We start from the raw sequence: 21,010 nt of genomic DNA on the forward strand, positions 1-21,010 counted from the left end.
TTAACGAGCTCTCTTAGCTTTGTTTTAGTTGGATTAGTGCTTAAATAAATGACAGCACAAGCCATCACAAACATACCTCAGTCTAAAAGGCTACCCGGCACAACACTTACACCTTACTGCTGACGGATTTTGCTTTGTGTGCTTTGCAGATATAACAAAAAGTGCATGTATGATTTGAAATGTAATTATCCGTTCAGTGTCCTTGACCGAGGCACCGGCTGAGAAGTGGAGCTGGTTCCCGGACGCTGCACAGTGGCTGCTCCTAATACTTTGAATGTCCCTACGTGGATCAATAAAGGATAACTCAACAAAGCATATATACACAACTCACTGCACCATACTTGAGATTCCACTTATTCTACCCACATGTACAATGAAACAACTGGAGAATATCCACTCACAAAGCTTTTGTTTCAGGACTCGTTGAGATAATGGCTCAAAACGTGAGTGGCTCTGCATGCTAATCAGCTTGAGCATTAGCATAACAATGTTACAGTAAGCTCACCCAGGAGCGAAATGATAAATACTGTAGAGCCACTCCATTCCCCTCAGCTGAAGATCAATCGTGCCCAGAATGGAGTCTGCTCGGCTCATCTCCTCGACGCCTAGCCTTCGTTCCTAATTTGGACTTCCCTCTTCACTGTGCAAAGGGGAATTCTCCAGGAAGGAAAAGATGAGATTGCATTGTTACTTGACTGCTCTTCTTCTCCTCCTTCAAAAAAGATGTCAACACCCAGCAGACACCCCTCATACAGCGGGCGACAGCTCTGTGATGACTCCTTGATAAGGCTGTCAGTGATGGGTGACACAAGAGAGGGGCGGATGTTCAGAGATGTGAGGAGACAGTTTCAGGAGGCAGTGGGGGGGTTGGACTGTGGTGTGTGTGGCGGTGCTCTAAGCAGACTAGGGGTTACGAGGCACTTTAATAATTCCTTGCATTTGTTTTATACAACCAAGATTAGCATTTTAATTATAACACCTGACACCTAATTGGTGCTTTTCCTACATCTGAGTCTGGTACTCTGTGACGGTTGTAACAAATACTGCAAGCTCTAGAAGGTTGAGAGGGTGGACGTGAACAAAACGTTAAAATACGTGAGTGGGAAAAGAAAAACGGTGCGTGAATATAGGTTTTAAATGCCAGATTGTACAGCTCGCTAAGGTGTGCAATTACATCCTGAACACTGTTAGTAGATGCAGACATTTTAATTCAGACACCTCACATATACATTGAAAATAAAATAAATGCTGGACTTCTAAACCTTTAAAAGAAGTGTCGTACTCTTTTTGAACACTTGCAGTAAAACACTATTATTGAAACACAACTGAACACTTGTCGAAGGGCACAGCTACGTTACAAACACAGTAAACTGCGACAGATCTTGATCGGCCTTTAAGTACCTCTCAGATGTATCGAGTGATTTTTAATTGATGCGTTGAAGAATAAATTCTAACACAGAAAAATGTGGCTCGTTAAAACACTTTGCGTTTGCTCTCAGAGATCAACCCTCATGAATGTTTTTGCAGCTGATTGCAGGGTTAATTAGTGCCAATTATTTCTTTTCACACTTAAACTTTTCACACATTTCTAAATGAATAAACAAAGGTGCTCTGTGACAGCTGCAATAATCAGCACCTCAATAATTATGTAAGCGTACAAGTGTGAGAAAAATGCCCTTTATAATCTGCACAGAAGGCTGCTGACCATAAAAAAAAAACAGAGCAAGATTTATGGAAACCTTTGACGCAGCAGTATAGTAGAGCAGAGAGCTAGCATGATTATGTTAAATTCATAAGACAACTGGAGACAGTGGTGCAGCAGCAGGCCATTACTCTCCATAGATTCAGGCTGTCACTCTGATGATGAACACATCTGCTCCGTCCATCTCAGGAGGAGATAGCACCTCTAAGACTCCGCTGTCTCAATCCCAACAAGCGCACAGAGCTCATTACCGAGCGCGCTGAGTTCACCGACACCGAGGTGTTCCTGCGGCCGCCGAATTATAGAATGAAACGGCGAAGAATACACGCTGTGTGATATGCAACAAGCAATTTCACTGGTATTGGACGGCAGAAGGTTTCTGGTGTGATAAATGAAATGTGCTACAGTGACTTGCATGAAGCATAAAGGCTTCACGCAGTTTCTTCAGAGCAACAAAGTCACAGCTGCCCGTCTCTTTTCTAACAGAAGTTATGGGGTTCAGTGTAGCAAAGGGCCTGTGGGGTGCAGGAACACTGTGACCAACACTGAACTCTATTTTAAAGCTGCTGTCATAGAGTTTTATTAAAATAAGTGTTAAATAGCTCTTTATTCCAACAGTAATCACTGTTACAGAGTGTTTGGTCAGTAACCGATGCATCTCCACCCCTTGCCCATGCAGTGAAAAGGCATTTTTTGGTATCCCTGCCCTCCACAAAGAGGCGGTCCTGTCTGCTTGTGAACCCACAGAGAGCAGGATCCTTCTTTTTACTGCTCCAGGTACATGTGGTGGGAGGGTATGGCTAAATACAAAACTGACAGGAAGTCAGCTAAAGGACAACGCCGACAGCAGCTTTAATCACAAATGGTAGATGGATGCACCGAGTTGGCACTTGTCTGCCTAAACTGATATCGTATTATGAGCTTGTTTTAACCAGCAGACCTCGTTGCAGTCAGCAGTCAGTATATGGCTGTTAATCCTCCAGAGCAGGCAGCGAGAGGTGAAATAAGGATTAGCTTGAAGATCAAATCCATTATTCAATGAGTTGTATCTGGGTTCTCGAGAGAAGCATGAAAGAGACGTTATAAAACAACAACTTTAGTATAAAATTTTTCCACCTTAAAAGATGTAATTCTTAGAAAATGGCCAGAATTCGAAGATAACTCCAAAACCACGGGGGGCAGCATGACCACTCACTGCTGCTCGCTGCACTTGACTTGCTACTCCTCGCTGTAGTTACTTTGGCCGCAGCGACCTCCGAGTGAACGCAGCTGGACATCAAACTGGGACTGAACACTGCCGCCGAGACCGAGGGATGCCAGTTAGAAGACAGGGGATATAGTAGGGAGGTGACTTATAAAGGGTCTGAGCAGGACTATGAGTCCAGAGACGAGAAGACGCGGCAGGCAGGGTCAGGAGAGGCATCTCAGGGGAGAAAGGGAGAGTCAAGCATCAGCAGTGGGTGGAAACTTAAATTCAGAAGGTGAACGGTTGTATTCTTCTGTTTAATAAGAAAAATATGTCAAAAATATCTCCTGTCTTGACATCTGAGAGTCTACTTTGTTTACTTATTAGACTAAGTAGTGAACTCGCCGCTCTTACATCTCCCAGATGAAACTGACGGCATCAGATTGTCACCTCTTGCAGTGCAAAGCGGTGTTAGGAGACAAGGCTAGCTGGTTAGCATGCTAATTTCAATAGATACCTCTGCAACACGGTCCATGGACGTCTCTGACATCACTGCAACACTATTGTTTCTTCACACTCTGTTGACAGTGTTAATCTTTTTTTAATGTTTTAAACTAAAAATGATATCTTACAAATTTCTCCTTTAATGTTGATATCAAACTGTGACAATCCCCATTTGGAGCCACATTAATGATCCATCTGCATTAATTTGAGGATTAATGAAGAGGGAAGAATAAAAGAGGATTATCATAATTTAATTTGTGTATAATTATAATCATTATTACCATAAATGCTGCTGTATGAGCGATGCTTTAATGCATGTGTACTATATGTAAATGTGTAGCCTGGCCAGTCAAGTAGCCTCGTGTTTCTCCTGAACACAGTGCAGTCAGAACGAAGGCGGAGAGCTGCGATTCAAATAAAGTGATGATTAATTAGGTCTGTAGTATATGTCCTCACTACGCCGAGCACAGAGGGACCGTGCAGAATACATAATTCATACATAATTTAAAGCCGATTCAGAACTCAACTGATGCAAGAAGTGTTTCAATTATCACGGTGCAGCTGGCTGAGTTTACAGGAATGTTGTGAACCTGAGTGTTCGAGTAAACCAGATTTAGGTCTTTAGTCGCTTGATCTCGTAACAGGGACAGTTAATATCGTCATGGGAAGGTGCACAACGACGGGCTGTTGTGTCAGTTCTCTCTAGTGTTGTCCACCTTCCTCTTTATGTGCTGTAGTTCAGCACAATAATGTTTGAATACAGTATGAGTCTGGATATTGTGTTTACAGCACTTCATTGCCACGGGGATTTCAGTGGCAACATCTTTGAAGGATGCTGACGAAGGTTCACGGTGATCCAGGTCATGGTAATGCGACATCGTAGGCAACTGGACTTTTTTCAGTTTCTTGAAGATGTTACACCTTTCATCAGAACTGAAGAAGCCTGTTGGATGAGAGAAAAGTCCGGTTGCCTACGATACAGCGCTCAGTATTTTTGAAGGATAGTGGTCTGGGGTTAGGGTTGCATGCGTGTGTGTGGACTGACAGGTTAGAATTTTTCATAGGTTTATTGCAGATTGCAGTCTTACGTTACTTTAACCATTGTTATATTTTGTGGGTACTTCTTTCCTCTATCGAAACAGTATTAATAGCAATAAATGTGAGCATATTTGTATATATTTGCGTGTATAAAAAGTAAATAACAAGTCAAACGTTTGCAAAATGTCTGGTTCCAGAAGTGTTTATATTGGTGTAGATTTAAAAGCTTTCTTTCTTTTAATATCCTCAAGTATTTAACTGATATTACAGCTCAATGTTATGGTTGTCAGTTTTAATTACTCCAACAGTTCAGTATGGTAGGTGTCTGTAAATACGACTAAACTCACGCCTCAGGTATCAGCCGGAGGCACAAATCAGAGGTGCAGACATTTCTGAATGCTTTGTCAATATAAATGGATAAAAAAATAAAAAAACACACCGGGTTGTATTTGCTGAATTCATATTACTTTGACCCACAATCAGGAATATTAAGTGGTTCTGCTGAGATGAATTACTAAATCTGAATTTCAGAGTCTGCAGTCTGATCTGAACTTCTTCTTCATCTATGTTTTAATTCTGAAAAGAACGGAATAAAAATAAATCGTGATTTCTTTTCTGTAATCACAACAAGTCACTTTGTGGTTTTCGAGAGCCTCTCTCTCTTACAGATGGTAGCTAACAAATGTCCTCTCTATGCTGCAATGTTAATGAGTTTTCCAGGATTGTGTGCACAGCCTGTTTCTATCTTTAGATCCAGACCTTCGAGGCCACGGTCCCTTATCTCTGCTGCATGGTCGGATCACATATCTCAACTGCGGTGAGATTAATACAAAGGACACAAAGAGTTACTGATAGGCTTGATATAAGACTTGGGAACGGTGATTATTTTGTATAATACGTTACGAAAACAGCTGCAGGGCTGCAGTCTTATGCAATATGAATAGCTGAAAGCAAAATACTACAAGGTTCCACTTAAAGAAAATGTGTTTTTAGCCATTTAATTTCTCTTATTAGGAGGTTCTTGGATTTAAATCTCTTTTCTTCACCACATCACTCAGACGCCGTATGAAGCAGGGGCGGATAGATCAATGCCCAAAGTGTCAATACCAAAGTCTTGCTTTGAGTATCGATCCTGCCAAATTGGACTTCACTGTACGCCCTGCATGCATTTAAAAGTGTAATAAGTGCATTAAAGTGTAAAGCCGTGTTATTTATATGCAGATTAATAAGACCAGGTTGCTCGTATTTCTTGGTATCAGACGGAAAACAATTTTAGTATAAAGTACATGAATGGATTCAAGCAGCTCAAGTTTATGCAAAGATCAGTGCTTCAGCTTGAAATCAATACAAGAGCTTTCAAGGAGACATTGCTAAATTCATGTGTATTGTGCACATACAGTGTTAGATTTAGAGACATAAAACCATTTTTTTACGAATGTGCTCAGATTAGTGAGTGTGAACGTTCAGTTTTCAACATAATAAATGATGCTACGATCAGCAAATGTGTGTTTTCCAGTCGTAAACCTACAAAATAAGCTGCATGTTGTGGATGAATAATTGCTTCATAAATATCTGGAACATATTTCAAACCAATTAGTTTTCAAGCAAGGAAACTGTAAGTAAATCCGATGTCAGATGTGTGATGTATGAAGCCGTTAGGTAGTATTCATCCAAATACTGTCAGTGCCAGAACAGCTAAACTCTCCCGCATGACCTCGGGGTCACTTGAAGATTTATTTACAGCACATAGTTTGAAAAATGCATTTGTTGTATTTGAGAAAGATCTCAGAAGCAACAGTTTCTGCACTCCGGCAGGCATCTGACAGAGAGCTCACACTTATTATCTGCCCTGGAAAATGAGTTCATTACAGTTTCCTGGGTACCAACGGGCAGATCTAAATTTGGGCCTCAAGGAGCAAAAGTTTTTCAACGAGCAGCGCACAAACTTTTCTCAGTTTGTGAAGGAACAACTCGGATATAATGCATCTAGTACACCAGGGCAGAGGCAACTTTTCAAACACTGTTTGAAAAATAACATAAATAATACGATCAGATTATTGAAGCACGTCAACAAAAAATACTTTATTATTTCCTGGCCATGCTAGTGGCAAAGCACTGGGGATGACAGTGTCAGTCGGTCCACCACCACACCATGTTCCCTTCAGGATGAAATGCAATAATAGGTCGAAGTTATGTAGTAATTCGTCTTGGTGACCAAATGCCTATAAAACTAATCTAATAATCAGCCTCAGCTGTACTTTTTCTTTAGTGCCAATTACTACGCTCAATGTTAGCATGCTAGCACAATAAACCAACCCAAAGATTCGACAAGGCATATTTGTGTCGCGTTCTGCCAGCAAAACAGCCAAAACACAATGAAAATGGACGAAGGAGAAGCCATTTAACTACGTGACTGCTCAGCCGTGGTAGAAGCACAGAAATGATGAAATAAACACAATCCAAGCAAGTCAACAATATCAGGCAGGCGTCATGCTCCGCTTCCAAAACACCTCCCAGAGGGATATGAAGCCATAGAGACATGTCTGGTACAATCAAGGTGTAAGACAGTGAACTTGGTAAACATTACACCTGCTTCACATCAGCATGTTAGCATTGTCATTGTGAGCCTGCTGACAGTAGCATCTGGCTAAATGCACTGTTGCGTCTAATGCTCACAGAGCTGCTGTGGCTTTAGATGATTAGTCTTTTTTGTTATTTGCAGAGAAGCTGAACCCGTTTTCAATACAATGCCTTTCTTGATTTCAAACTTAGGTGCTCACAATTGCTGAAGCTTTTGGTTTGATTGCAGAAGCCATCATCTCAACATTATAAGCATATTAGACACAGAGGAGAAACTATCTTCAGTCTGAGATAGAAAACCACTGGAAAGAAAGAAGCAAAGCACTTCATCAAAATAGTTTCTTCTCTTTCAGTTGAATGATTTACCTTAAAAACACACCCGAAGGTTTAAAGCTGCTTGAATACAATCAATAATATAGGAACTATTTAAATGCTGCATATTATTCATTTCAGTCTTATGCATTATATCTGCCTGAGGAACACAGAAAGAAGGAAACTAGTCCACTGCTGTTCCAGAATTTGCTCACAACAACAGAAAAAGCCGAAATTGTGAAAATGTAAAGTGCCGTGGATCAGCAGTCCAGTATCAGCCGGCACTGTACTGATTGTTCTGATGATTCCCTCGACACATAAACAATCCTCCATCCCGTCGTCGACACTCCGTAAACACTGTGTTAAACGGTGAAGCAAACCTGCAGCGGCCGGGCAACAACGCAAAGCTCAGTGTTTGTTTTGTCATATTGCCATTTTAGAGGAAGACATGCTGGGACTGTCGGGGGCTCAGAGGGCTGATCCTCGACCAGGCAACCTATGAGATGAGATTTGTTTATCTTACGGCACCCGAGAAATTACAGAGGATAAACATAAACATCTTTTTTCTTATAATATCATCCCCCCGACATCACTGAGAGGCAGAACAACCCGTCTGTGGCAGCCTTGAGAGGGGGAAAGAAAAGTCTTCAGACTCATCAGTGATTTGTGCAGCATACTAAAAGTCATCTCAGAATGTGGGAATACAGCTAGAAACTGACTGCTGTGCCCTTCCTTTGAACCATGAATGTTCAATCACAGCTCAGCAACAACGAACGGTCAAACTTTGGATTTCTCTGCACATTAAACACACAGGAAGTTATTTCTGCCGCTAGGTGTCTCTAGCGTTGGATCACGGGAGTCGTTTTCTTTATTGTTAAACAGCCACCATTGCCAATGATTTATTTATGTTACGCTCAGTTCTTCGACTTCCTTCTTCATTCTGATGTTTCTTAGAAGTTACTGTATAGTGACAGGCAACAGAATGAAACTTGAATAAAATTAGGGATTTCTCAAAGTCTGAACATTGATGGAAAGATTTATAACTATATAACAAAAGGTATAGTTATTTTTAGACATTTTAATTCAGAAATGTTACTTAGTGGTGTGCATGGGGCTGCAGTAAATATCTTTTTTGTTTTTTTGTGGGTGGTGTCTTTTCACCCACTTTCCGAGAGCAAAAGTAAAAGGAATGAATTAAACAGTGTGTTTATCTGCTCTAATGTTAGCTGCTAATGTTCGTGTGTCGCCAACTAGCTACACTAGTAGCAGGGTTACAGGTGGCATTACCCAAAGTCCTGTTCAGGACATCAGCACATCCATCCTGTGTTAAGTTAAGTAAAGGAGTTGTTTCTGAGATGTTTCTGAAACATACTGTTTGAAAATTAGGGTTGAATAAGTACTCGACTAAAAAGTATCCTGTACAAATAATGTACTTTTTATGAGTATGTGTCATTCGTTTAATCCAAGTAAACTGTATTGACATTCTTACTTGTGATGAAGGAAAATGCTAATTGGGTAGCTGACTGGACATTGATCTAAACCTCAATTCTGAGGCTGTTCTGTGAATAGTGTTTTTAATGAAAAATAAATATAGCAACCTCTGTTAATCCTTCCAACTTCTGGGTTAAGCAACACCCACTTCAGGTAGAAGCCCTGCACATTCACAGTATGAACACAGACACAGATAACGGTACAGTCTAATCTATTCTCTGTCCAAGTAGGCCTTTGTTTTTTTTATAGTAAGCATGTGAACAAGTTTTGTTAGAGTAAAGTTACTTTAATTTACAATATGGCGACTGGTGAGGATGCTGACTTTTCTGTCTTTGACATGCAGCTTCAGCCTTTCCAGCACTTAAACAAGGTTCTCATTTCAAAAAGGAGTCAGCAGGTAACATTAAAAAGTCAGCAGGAAACTTTGATTTTAGCAAACTCACGCAGCGTGAAATAACTAGTGAGCTTCAACTGGTAAAATATGCTAGTGACATTCATTAAGTAAGCCAGCAAAATCAATGTTTGTCAGCCTGAATCAAGCAGCAGGCTTTTGTTTATTCCTGTGTGAAATTTAAGACCCGCTGTTTTAAAGTGTTGCGAGTGCTAAATCTGCCACCGGTTTCATTGTAAACTGCAGGATTTCCGTGCTTGAAGCTTGACTGGCAAAGGAGCTGTAACTTAGCAAAGGAGTAAAAGGGAGTCTGACACACACATGTTGTACATTTTCACGTGTGTGATAATGTCTGGTGGGTCCCGGACTTGGACGGACACAATACGGGGACAGCAGGTGGTGACGGTGACCCTGCCAATGCAAAGATTCTGAAAGTAAATCTGGGATGGCTAAATTAAGTGTTTGTTGTGGGCACTTGGCCTTAGCTGCTGGGAGAGCCAAGAGTGGCAGCCAACCCCGTCCAAGACACTCGGGTGCAGTGATGCAGTTATTTTTACTCTGTTGCCAGCTTGTCTCATAAGCCAGCCGCAGCTCACCCATGAGACTTGGCTGGCTTGAGGGGCTGGTTCAAGAGTCTAGTGCTAGCAGTCTGGGGAGTGCTGATGTGCATCACAGCAGAAGGGGGTGAAAGTTTTTTCTTCAAGGAAAAGCAGAAAGAAACAACCAGAAGAACCTGTATAGTTGCTACAATTAGCAGGTTAGCAGAGTAAACAATAAAATTAATATTAATGCGACTGATTGAGACTGTTGCAACCTTTAGATCCAGGGCAAACGCAGCCATTTAGTTTTTGTTGTTTACAATACATCCAGAAATGAACACATTTCAATCAAATATGAGTGTTTTCAAGTGTTTATCATCACAATAGCTTTGTGGTTGTGTCATTTCTATAAATGCAATTTTATTAGGGAAAGACCACAAAACATCAGAGCAGATGAACTTTAGATGGGGGATGTTACATTCTTTATAAAACTCCCTGTAATCCATGTTAAATGGCACGTGACAGTACATTGCTCACAATAGGCTTGTGAAACAACAGGTTTTATTTGCAGTTTTATCAACATCTTTACTTCTGCCATATTTTCAGGGCCAAAAGCTGTTTGATCCAGTAAGCCTTTTGTGCCAAAGGACGGGGGATTTGACAGTTTGACATCTGTGTGTTGAGCTTGTATGCAGCTAAGTGTAATTGCTAATGCATTAGCACATTGTGCACCTGAGACAATCTGGTGTTAGACTGTAGCTGTCATAATCTGGAGTGGATTATGATGTCACTGTGTGTTCTGGGATTGGATACTTAATCAGATCCATCGAAGTATGACATCTAACACTAGTCACTCCTGGTAGTATTGTACTATGGACTGAGACCTTTATTGATGCAAGATATTTCATGGCATAATATCATATCAACATTAGGATATTGAAAAGTGAGAAGATACTTTTTTTATAGTGGGATCAGAAGCAAGGCGAAGGTCCAGTGTGATGGATTTATTGGCAGAAGTGGAATATAATATCCATGTTTCTACAGTGGCCCAGAACGGACAAACCAAACACTGGCTCTGGAGGCCCATGACTGTTTTCACATTTTTAGTGGTCACAGGGTAGGAGAGGCGAGGGGTATTTCGGTCATTACCGCTCATCGATAGATGCCCATATATCCTACACACTGCACCTTTAACATAATAATAAATGACGACGTCACTTCTCTGTATTCATGTCGGTGAAATCCACCTCAACACAGCCCAGTGTAGACTACTTTGTGTCTTCCCCGAGCTTGATGAAAATTTAAAAAAGAAAAGAATAAAACGTATCATAATGTCTGCTGTTGTGTTGGGTTGCACTGAACAGGTGTTACTGTGTTTATCCTGTGTCACCTGTCATTGTGCTAACTTCCACTGACTGAATTCTCTCATTATATAACATCCGAGGCTGTCCAAGGACACAGACATGTTGAGCATTTTCAATTTGTTCTGGTAATTTCAGTCATTGTTTATGCAATTGAGCATTTTTGTGCTCATGTGAACACTTTTCTTTTTCAAGCGCATGCTTTCTGAAATTAAATGTAGCAGCAGACTGGCTCGCTGGCCTTGATTTTGATTGTGCTACGGTGTTGGTTCATTGAAAGCATCAAGTGGAACAGATGTGTGTGTTTTAATTCAAGAAACAAGCCAAAGAAAAGCTTTTAAACACTGTTCCAGAAAATGCATTAACTACAAGTTTGATAGTTCCTTTGAATCTGCATAAAACACTCTACAGGCCTTGTCAGCTGCAATAGTTGCCAAATAAGCTTGTTGTCGAGTGTGTATAAACAGTTTGTACGTGCTGAATTTGCCACACAATACGCCTCTGAACTAAACCATAAATTAGGTGAAGAGGTTTTTGTGTGATGGTCTCAAAGATGAACACATCGAGGAACGACACTGACTACATTTACATGCATAGAGGAGAAATGAGGTCAACAACAATGGAGGAGACATTTCCATCAACTGCGATAACAAGTGTGCATCTTTTCAATGTAATAGCGTTAGATAATGCCCCTGTCATACAGCAGATATCATGACCCACTCACACGAGAACGCACACTCCGTGTTATTCAATTTATATTTTTCACTAATAAAAAAACTCCTGGGTTGAGGGTTGTGAGGGAAGGTCGGCGGATACATGTTAATAGATTCAGATACACCAGTGAAAAGGCTTTGAGCTCACTGTTACACTCTTACTGGAGTGTTTAAAATCAGTTAATTGATTTGTGATTTTGGAGCTTCAAGAGGCATTTTTATGGGGGTTTGTAGGGTCCTCAGCAGCGAAACCAAAAATAAAATAAAACAACAAAACTCAACAGAACCGGAAGCATTGGATGTTAATATTAATGGCGTCCTCAGTTAGCTAGGTTAGTTAGCTTGCGGTTGGTGTTTGTAGTTCAGTAGAAATAAATTAGTTACCTGAAACTGCTCACAATAAGATTTATTGATTATCTTGAGTAGCCAGGTCATGATTTCTGGAAACAGAAGTTGCTGTTGAGTTTTCAAAATGTTTTATTTGGAGCTTTGATCACCACAAGTCGAGCGCCTTCTAGTTGCATTATATAACCACTAAAACCAAAACGACATGCTTGAAATTCTCCTGAATCAACAGGACAAAAGATGAATCTCCCAAATTGTTTCATTATGCTGGTGAGCAAACTAAAATTCAAATCTGCAGCTTAAATCAATTTACAGCTGTGACTGACGGCTCCAACTGGCTTCTTCTCCCAAGCAGAGACGACCGAGACTCATGGTTGTTGTAATATTTAAAGCCATCCAACAAATAAAATATGAAATCTTAAAACAAAGTTGAAATCATTCACACTGGTGGCCAATACATAAACATGTTTCTGTGTATGGTAATATGGAGGATACTGGCCAGAAAACTTTGGAAATACAGAGTTGGGCAACATAGTTACTCCCATCTCGCTTCTCTATAGATATTAAACTCCAAGAGTGGCAGAAAGATAATGTGCTCATCAATCATCATTGTGCACACGAGTATAAAAGACATACATAAAAAGTTTTTGCAGCAGAAACTTATAGGCCTTTCTCTCCTTATTAAGAAAACAAGGTTCATTGTTTATGACCTTTAAGCAATCAGGCTGGTGCAGAAAGCAAACAATAATGAGACTAAGTGAATGTCAGCATGTTGTCATCTGCAGCGGTTATGAAAGAAATGAATTATAAAAGGTGCAGAAGTGAACAAGAGGAGACAATCAGGGGGCGTCAGAGGAAAAACTTTTTTCATGAACACATTTCCTGATAAAAGCAGACAAATGAGGTCTTAATGAGACAATGAGTCCACTTCCTGGTCCTCCTTAGCCTGTTCTTTCTGATAACATGTATAGTTTGCAATGTTGTACATGTTGTTCTTCTATATATGAACCAAAAACCCTGTTTCAGTGGACCATTATGAAGGTTTTTCTAGTGAGACATTTCCTCACAGAAATCACAACATACTGTTGCAACCAAAACAACATCACGATAACGACCAGATATGTCTGCAGGATATATGTCTGGACTATCTATATTTTATACTCAGATAAAGCTTAAAGTCTTGACTTGAGTTTTCCCTGACAAGCGTGTGTCTAAAAACAACTGGAGCTAGTACAGTTTGTTCACAACACACTGAATTCTTTATGACTAGAGAAAACAAATGCTTACAGGACCAACACAGCATCAAGGTCAGTGCATCGAGGTCCTACACAGCATCTAGAAGCCCCCATACTGGTGAGCAGGAAGTACGCTACTCTGTGTGCTGATTGTATACAGACAACAGTAGATGCATAATTACTTCCTATATAGTGACGAACACTTCCATTATGCCAGATGCAGATTTTTCATAAATAAAAGATGTTAGTTGTTGTTACATTTATTGTATTTCTTTCAACAAATACCACTGATAACTATGAAATTTAACCGGGTGTGGTGGTGACACAAGATAGCTGGAAGGCATCAGGGATCCTTATTCAAGTGTATTTATGCTAAACAGCAGTAGTGGCTGCTGTTTTTGTCATTTACAGGGTATTTCTATATTTTTCTGGTCTTTCAATTCAATGAAAAGACAAAAATATACAATACACTACTAACCTTTGTGCCATAGAGCTCCATCGTTGTTAAAAACAACTATTAAAAAACACATCCATGAGCCACACTGCTGCACTGGCACAGACATGTTCCTTCCTTACCATGAACAAACAGTTTATTTTGACTCAATCCTTCATACACCGCCCTGCTACCTCTGTGCCCAGCGGTGCAGGAGGGAGGCCACAGGATCACTCAGCCACAAACTGTTCTGCCTGCTGGCGCCTGGCAGACGGCGCCGCAGCACCGGGCTCAGTGACAGCTTCATCCTAAAGGCAATGAGCCTGCTCTGGAGTTCTCAAGCTAGGTCACTTTACTCGCGCCGTGCGGTACAAGGCTGCCACTTCACATTTTATACGAATGGAAAAGTGCATTAATTCACGGCTGAGAATAGTCCCCAAGAAAAAGGCAGTGCTTCCTCCTGCTTGAGTAACATATGCTCAAAGCTACAGTGTCCGGCTGTTTTGGGTAATTAATAAGCCTTTTCTCAAGACTTGTTTTTAAATCTACACCATATATACCAAAACAGATCTGCTGAAATTCACAGGAAAAGGACACAGTGATTGTAGAACTAATCAGGCAATTATTTAGCCTTTTTTTTTTAGAAAGGGAAAATGTATTGACTTCTTTTTGAATCCACATCGACTCTGACTTCTGTTCAGCTGTCGCTGCCTAGAGACCAGCTGTCCTGTCAGCAGTACAGTTCTTAAGTGGCCGCCAAACTGCCTACAAAAACAGTTTTTTAACTAGGCTCCACAGAGAGTACACAGGAAGAAAATTGTATCTATTTTTATCTAATCATTGGTTGATTTGATTTCTCTGGCCAGAGGAAAAATGGCTATAGTGAAACCAGAAAGTTCATGGAGAAAGTGGCTGTCTTGATCCAGTACAGTTTGAGCCTTTAGCTCGTCATTTAACGGCATTACTTATGTTAATTAAGTAATGTTTGTGACATAAGTTAAAAATAGTTAATGTTGACTTTTGTTTATACTCTGCCAATCCATCAACACCCAACTCTTCCTAAAACACTTTCTCGCACTTTATACTCGTCAACGGACAACGGAGAAAAAAACCTCTGCAACATTTATCAAAAATACGTTGTGATAACACACAAAACGACTCAGGACATGGAGTATTAGTCACACGTGATTTCGTGAGACTAGGCTGCTTGATCAATCACTACTCAACTCAGATAAAAGTGCTGGGGGCCGCAAAGTGACACGAGCGTGTCTCAGAGTTGTTGTCAATTTTTTTTCATTTGCAAAAAATTGAAGCGTATCTGTTCTCTGAGACGACTGAGTGACAGATGTCAAAACCACTTTGTGTTTAAGTTAGCTCCTAGGCTAACCTCTGGCCCATGAAAGAACTTCTACAAATAAGTGCAGTGAGTGATAACAAAGAATCGCACAAACAGACATGTGAGCGACGCCAACGCAGTGATGGAAACTTATTATATCCATGAAACAACAGTGGTATTTTAACTTGTTTTATAGTGATGTGTGAAATGTCATGCCCACAGGGTTGTGTAAGTATGTGATTGTGAACGGCTCCTGTTTTATTCTCGCAAATTAAACATTTCCTCTGGTTTTTCTAAGACTTGTACACTCGTGTTGGATCCATGTTGGCTTTAACCCACTGACTCTGAACAGCCAGATATCTCCATGCTTTTCACGTTTAGTTCATGAACTGTAAACCTTCAGTATCAGCAGCCCCGAGCCAAACACCAGTGTCAGAAAATATGCAACCTGAATATTAAGAGGCTCTCACCTGCTTGACATCATATCCCAGGAGAACGAAGTTAAGATCTGGAGAAACTGCAAACTTTGAGGCCTTGAAAGTTGCCTGTGGGATAAATGAGAATTTTTAAAAAATGTTTTAACCAAAGCAAACCAAAATTGTATTCTTGTTATCCACTGAGATACAAACAAGCCCTAAAGTATCGTCACAAACTGAGATCAGTGTAAAAAGTTACAGTGCAACTTTGACGTTAGAAGGAGGCAGAGTGGGTCAACATAGTAACAACGAGACATGATGATCAGAAAAGTAAAAGCATCTCTTATCTACCAAAGAATTATAGTGATAAAAATGTGTTTTGCATAAAAATGGCACATTTTTCATGCAATATTCTTTCCTTTGAACCTTGTGTCATTTTCTTTCTACCGGCAGTTTCATTTTTTATTTTAAACGTCTCTCTGAACTTCGATGGAAATTAGTAAAATCATTTAAATAAACTGGAAGGAATAGAAAGACAGCAGCGAGCACTTACAAACGTTGTGTTTTTCAGCAGAAGATCCGTCTCGTTGCTGGTTGTGTTGACTTTCAAAATGTCTCCGTCCCAGCTCCGATAGATTATTTCTTCATCTAAGACAGAAACAGGCATTAGCACTGCATGTGATTATAATTAAAATCAAATGTGTTTCTAAAGGCCCCTTTAAACCCTGAAGCAATAGAAGCAATAAAATGTGTTAAAACACTGAAATATGAAAGCTGTTGAAAGCTTTAGAGACCTGATCTCAAATTCCTGAGTAAATGAGTAAAGGTCGTATTTTTGGATGTTGGAGTTCATAAATGGGATTGTCTGTTTACCATTAACAAATCAACCCATTCTTCCCTTTCTAAACCAAAACATATACTCAGTTTGTTGCAGGAAAGGGATTTTTTGACAGGAGATACACCATACACATACACCACAGTGCACATGCAGCTCGTCCTCATTAGAAAAACAGCCACATAGGACCTTGAAAACATCTTTTAACGACTTCAGTTATGTTGCATGTTAAGCAGCGACCTCTATGGATATAGTAATTATTACTGCATCAAAGGAGGAAGTGAGGACAGGTAGTGTTAAGATCAACAACTCAGCAAAGGCAAGGTTTAGGCAAGAACATGACTTGGTTAGGTTCAGGAAAACACGGTGGTTTGGGTTAAAATAAGGACATTACGTACATAACTTCATCCAAAAAAAAATTAAAAATTGGGAGCGGTTAAACAGGTCCAAAACAATTCAGTATACAACAAGCAAGAAAATGAATACCTAATGGATCGATGCAAGTGCCCCTGAGAAGAGTCTTTGACAAGAGAGAAGAAAACAACAACAACATAAACTCATTTAGGAGGATCTGTCTAAGACAACTCCGCTAAATGAGATAACACTTCAACATTAAACCGTGGAAACAATGACAGGAGTGCCTGCAATAACTCCAATAACTGTAATCCCAAAACCAGCACAGCAGCCCAGGGAGGACCGACTTCCATTAATGCACTTGACAGTTCTAAATCATTTCAAGGTCCCCATCTCATGTAAATGTCAATGAATAAGCTCTGAGGCATCAATCTCCGGCAAGAGGGCTATAGACTTGCAAACACTCAAAACACTTTTGAGCATAGTGACGGGAAAATAAATATGAAAGACAGATGATTGCTTGTGTTCAACAGGCAGGAAAATCCTCAAAAGGCCTCTTGTCATTAAGAAACTCTTAGCCACGGTTTTTAAAAAAAAACACGGTCCTCTTTGCATATTTTATATGCCGTGCATGTATCAAATCAATGGTTACTTTAAACCTTTTACAGCAAAAGTAATTGAAATCGGGGGCCACTCTCGTCCTGAGTTGACAACAGTACCATCAATAAAAGCTCGGAGGATAAAGATGACATCCAATCTCAGCTATGATTAAAAGTGTCCCAGCTTTCCATTGACTTGACACCGTTTTCATAAGGCCAAGAATTAAAGGAAATCCCCTGTTATGCCGCTGATGACACTGTAACCCAATTGATAGATTACACTACTCTAGTCTTTGACCTTAACAAAAAAAGCAAAGTTTCACAATGTAGCATCAGTAAAAGCACCACTGGTGATGTGACACTCTTGATTCTGGCTGCAGAGTGAACATTTGAAAACATGAAGATCAGTTTATGGTCACAGGGATCACTACCCAGCCTGTGAAAACAGGATGATGCTGAATGTCTCTTGTGGCTCAGGAGGGTAATCCCTGATGATGTCGTTAGTGTTATCTCAGTTTGAGGCTGGCGGCAACAAAGGGAAAGCTTGTGTTGAACCGGGGCCATGGAGTTTGAAAGACACAAACATTTACTGGGCAGGGAACAAAACATAGAGAGGTGAAGTCCCGCCACTTATAGTGGACCACCATGGGACCCATAGGTGTGGTATACAGTGAGGACGCTGGGGTCCCAACCACTTTCTGAAAGGGGTGACTTTGTCCCTGTGACCTTATTACATTACAAATGAGAACCGTTTGGTCTCCATCAGAACCTGCAGTCGAGAACTGCTGAGAACGGTTTGCGCTGGCTACTGTATTTTATTATTGTCGACTCTGTATTAACCTGCCCTTCTGATGCACCTGATGCCCACGATCACATTGCCTGAAATCACATATCTTGAAGACTATTTAAAAAATCATTTTACCACTTTTCAACACAGAGTGACGCCCTTGATGGGACCTTATTTGAGAAGAGTATGTATGAAAGTGTATGGCGAGAGAAATTTTATTTTTTTTTTTTATCCTGTTTGAATTGTGCCATACAAGACTGGAACTGGCAAAGTATTTAAAAGTGATAATTTAAAAAAGACTGAAAAAAAGAGCTTTACACCTGCATTTTTTGGTCGTTCCAGTTTCACCTTTTCTGCAAATGTTTTCTTTTGTCTCCTTCCTATATACCATCATTATGCACACTGAAGTGACCCCAACAAATCTGTAACAGCTGCTCCACACTAAAAAGTCTGGGGCTGGCATTTAAACATAAACTGAACCGAAGTCCGTGGAGAAGAGCGTCTGCGGTGATGAAGCAGGTGTTTAATTGGACTTTAAGAGCCTTTCCAAGTCTCTGTTGCTCTGATGGTCTGATTTAATTTAAGCTACGCTAATAAATCAACATTTTGTCAAAAGAAAAAAAATCCATTATGTTGCTGTTGTAAATCTACAGTATAGTCCCTTGCATAACAAGTTATAAATCAGCCAGTAGAGTCATTTTTTATAGCAAGTGATCAATTTGAAACACTTCAGTTTATCAGATTTTAACTTAGGAAATTTCATTTGTTTCCATATGATGCTTTATATTGTTAATAGTTGTTTAGGGGAAATGAGCAGCCTGTCCTGATCAGGAAAACAAACATGTATGTCAACTGTGAAAGCATATAAAAGTTCTGCAGGGTTAGAGATCAGCAGACACATTATGCTTGTCTTCATTTGTGTATTCTGCCTGTTATTTGTCACAGCCACACTGAATGCTCAACTTCTCTGTCACTGAAATGTGGTTTGGTGCGATCAGAGAAGCTTTGTGCATGAGCATAAAGAAGCACTGAACAAAAAAACAAGGAAATATGAAACTTTAGTCTGGTTGATCTTGCAACTCTGCTGGGTTCACTCGGGTGTATGCAATTTGGGCTAGTACATAAAGTCTTCTGGTCTTAAAGATGCATTATTCATTATTTTATATTTACCATGGAGACAAAGAGTATGTGTAATATAAAAGCTCCCCCATAGGGACAATCCAGAGAGACTCTACTCTATGGAGCGTATTTTAGCTTTTTATAGCTCACTGTTTTTCTGGCTGGAAATTCTGCTCTCACCAACCCTGAATCCAGTCAGACCAAGTCGCTTTTGGCAGCAAAAAGACTCATACAGTAGACTCCTTGCTGAGCACCAAACAGCAATCAATACATAGCTGGTAAATACAGTGGAGCATTTAGCTGCTAAATAGCCAAATATATACATTGGGTGATGAGTCCAAGAACAGATCTAAAGGAGAGTGAATATTCATCAGGTGACATAAACACGGCCCCAGATTAGCTCGGTGTCCGCTCGCTAGCATGTCAGCCATAATACAGCTATAATATACAGGTGTTCGTATGTTTACCGCCTGTTTAGCTGGTCGCAAAAAAATAAATAAATAAAGTTTTAAACAAATCCCACACTGATGTTCCACCTGCTTAATAAACCAAAAAGACACTTGCCATTGTTGATAAGCTTATTGTCTGCTCTCTTATCAAGCAGTAATTAATTTACCAGAAGCAAACTGAATGGGTTGCACTGAACCATTCATCTAACAAAGGAGATGTATTTTTTGACAAAGCCACAAGTTTTTTGGTAAGATTATTTCGAGGTCTTTGTGAGACAGGCAGCATTTGAGGGAAGGTGGATTTACAAGGTCGCTCTTTCAGAAGTGGAAAACTGAGCGTGACAGGAGCCAACCACAGCAGTCCTGTGAGAAGAGGGAAGGGTCGGACAGCTTGGCAGCACTAATACAAACAGCTGGACTTCAACCATTCGCCAGGGAGCTTTAAAAGAAGGGGACTATTCCATCACAAAAAGTGGTAATTGATGTGTTATTCATGGTGTCTGCAGGGAAAGAGTCTTCTTAAAAGACACAAAGATAACAGATGGTGACACAAACATCTCTGCTAACATCCCTGAAGGGTTTCATTTCCAATCATGACTCAACATGGCAACACACTGATGGTATGGCTCTTTGCACTCATAGTTTTAACATGTAGCATTGTGTTATACACACAAAAAAAACATTGTTTTATAAGTTAAACACACCAGCAGTACACTTTTATATTTTTCTACATTAAAATGTAACATCTGTAATATTAATGACACAGAGTTAATCACATGTGATCATGAATTTCATATCAGCTTCAGATCCTGACATTATTACACACAGAATCTCATATGATGTTTTTGTTTGTTTGTTTTTGTTGTGGAGGAAAGAAAAAAAAAGACCAGCAAATAATATACTAGAAAATTAAGACCAAAGTCTGTTTCGTCCTGTAACGTGCTATCTTATGTTTGACACAGTTGACTAGGCAGTTACAAATTGACTTTCACTATCAAAGGCTAAAGAAACGTTGACCTTTAAAGCTTAAATTGGGGCAGCCGAGTTAAAGGAACAATTCACCCAAACATGAAAATGTAGTCATTATAAACTCCCATGTTGATGGATAGTTGGGAGAAGTTTCATAGTCCATAAAACATTTCTGGAGTTTCACAGCAAAACAGTGTTGCAGCGTTCTCGTCAACAACTGAAAGAGCTGGAGACTTACGGGGAAAACAATGGTTCCTCATACTTAAGTTGTTTAAGTTGCTGCAACGCTATTTTGCTGTGAAGCCCCAGAAATGTT

General features: G+C 40.1%; 1 protein-coding gene across 1 annotated transcript in view; it reads right to left on the minus strand.

Moving 5' to 3' along the window:
• Window positions 1–21,010, minus strand: part of LOC311262791 (inactive dipeptidyl peptidase 10-like) — a 102,429-nt gene that overhangs the window by 22,476 nt on the left and 58,943 nt on the right. The window contains exons 4-5 of the mRNA XM_084362509.1: window positions 16,136–16,230; window positions 15,637–15,711 (exon numbers count right to left, since the gene is read on the minus strand). Of these exons, the coding sequence (XP_084218635.1) occupies window positions 15,637–15,711; window positions 16,136–16,230 (170 nt within the window). The remainder of the gene's footprint in view (window positions 1–15,636; window positions 15,712–16,135; window positions 16,231–21,010) is intronic.

The sequence above is a fragment of the Pagrus pagrus genome (assembly GCF_965226575.1).
Source record: "Pagrus pagrus genome assembly, chromosome: 9".
NCBI lineage: Eukaryota > Metazoa > Chordata > Actinopteri > Spariformes > Sparidae > Pagrus > Pagrus pagrus.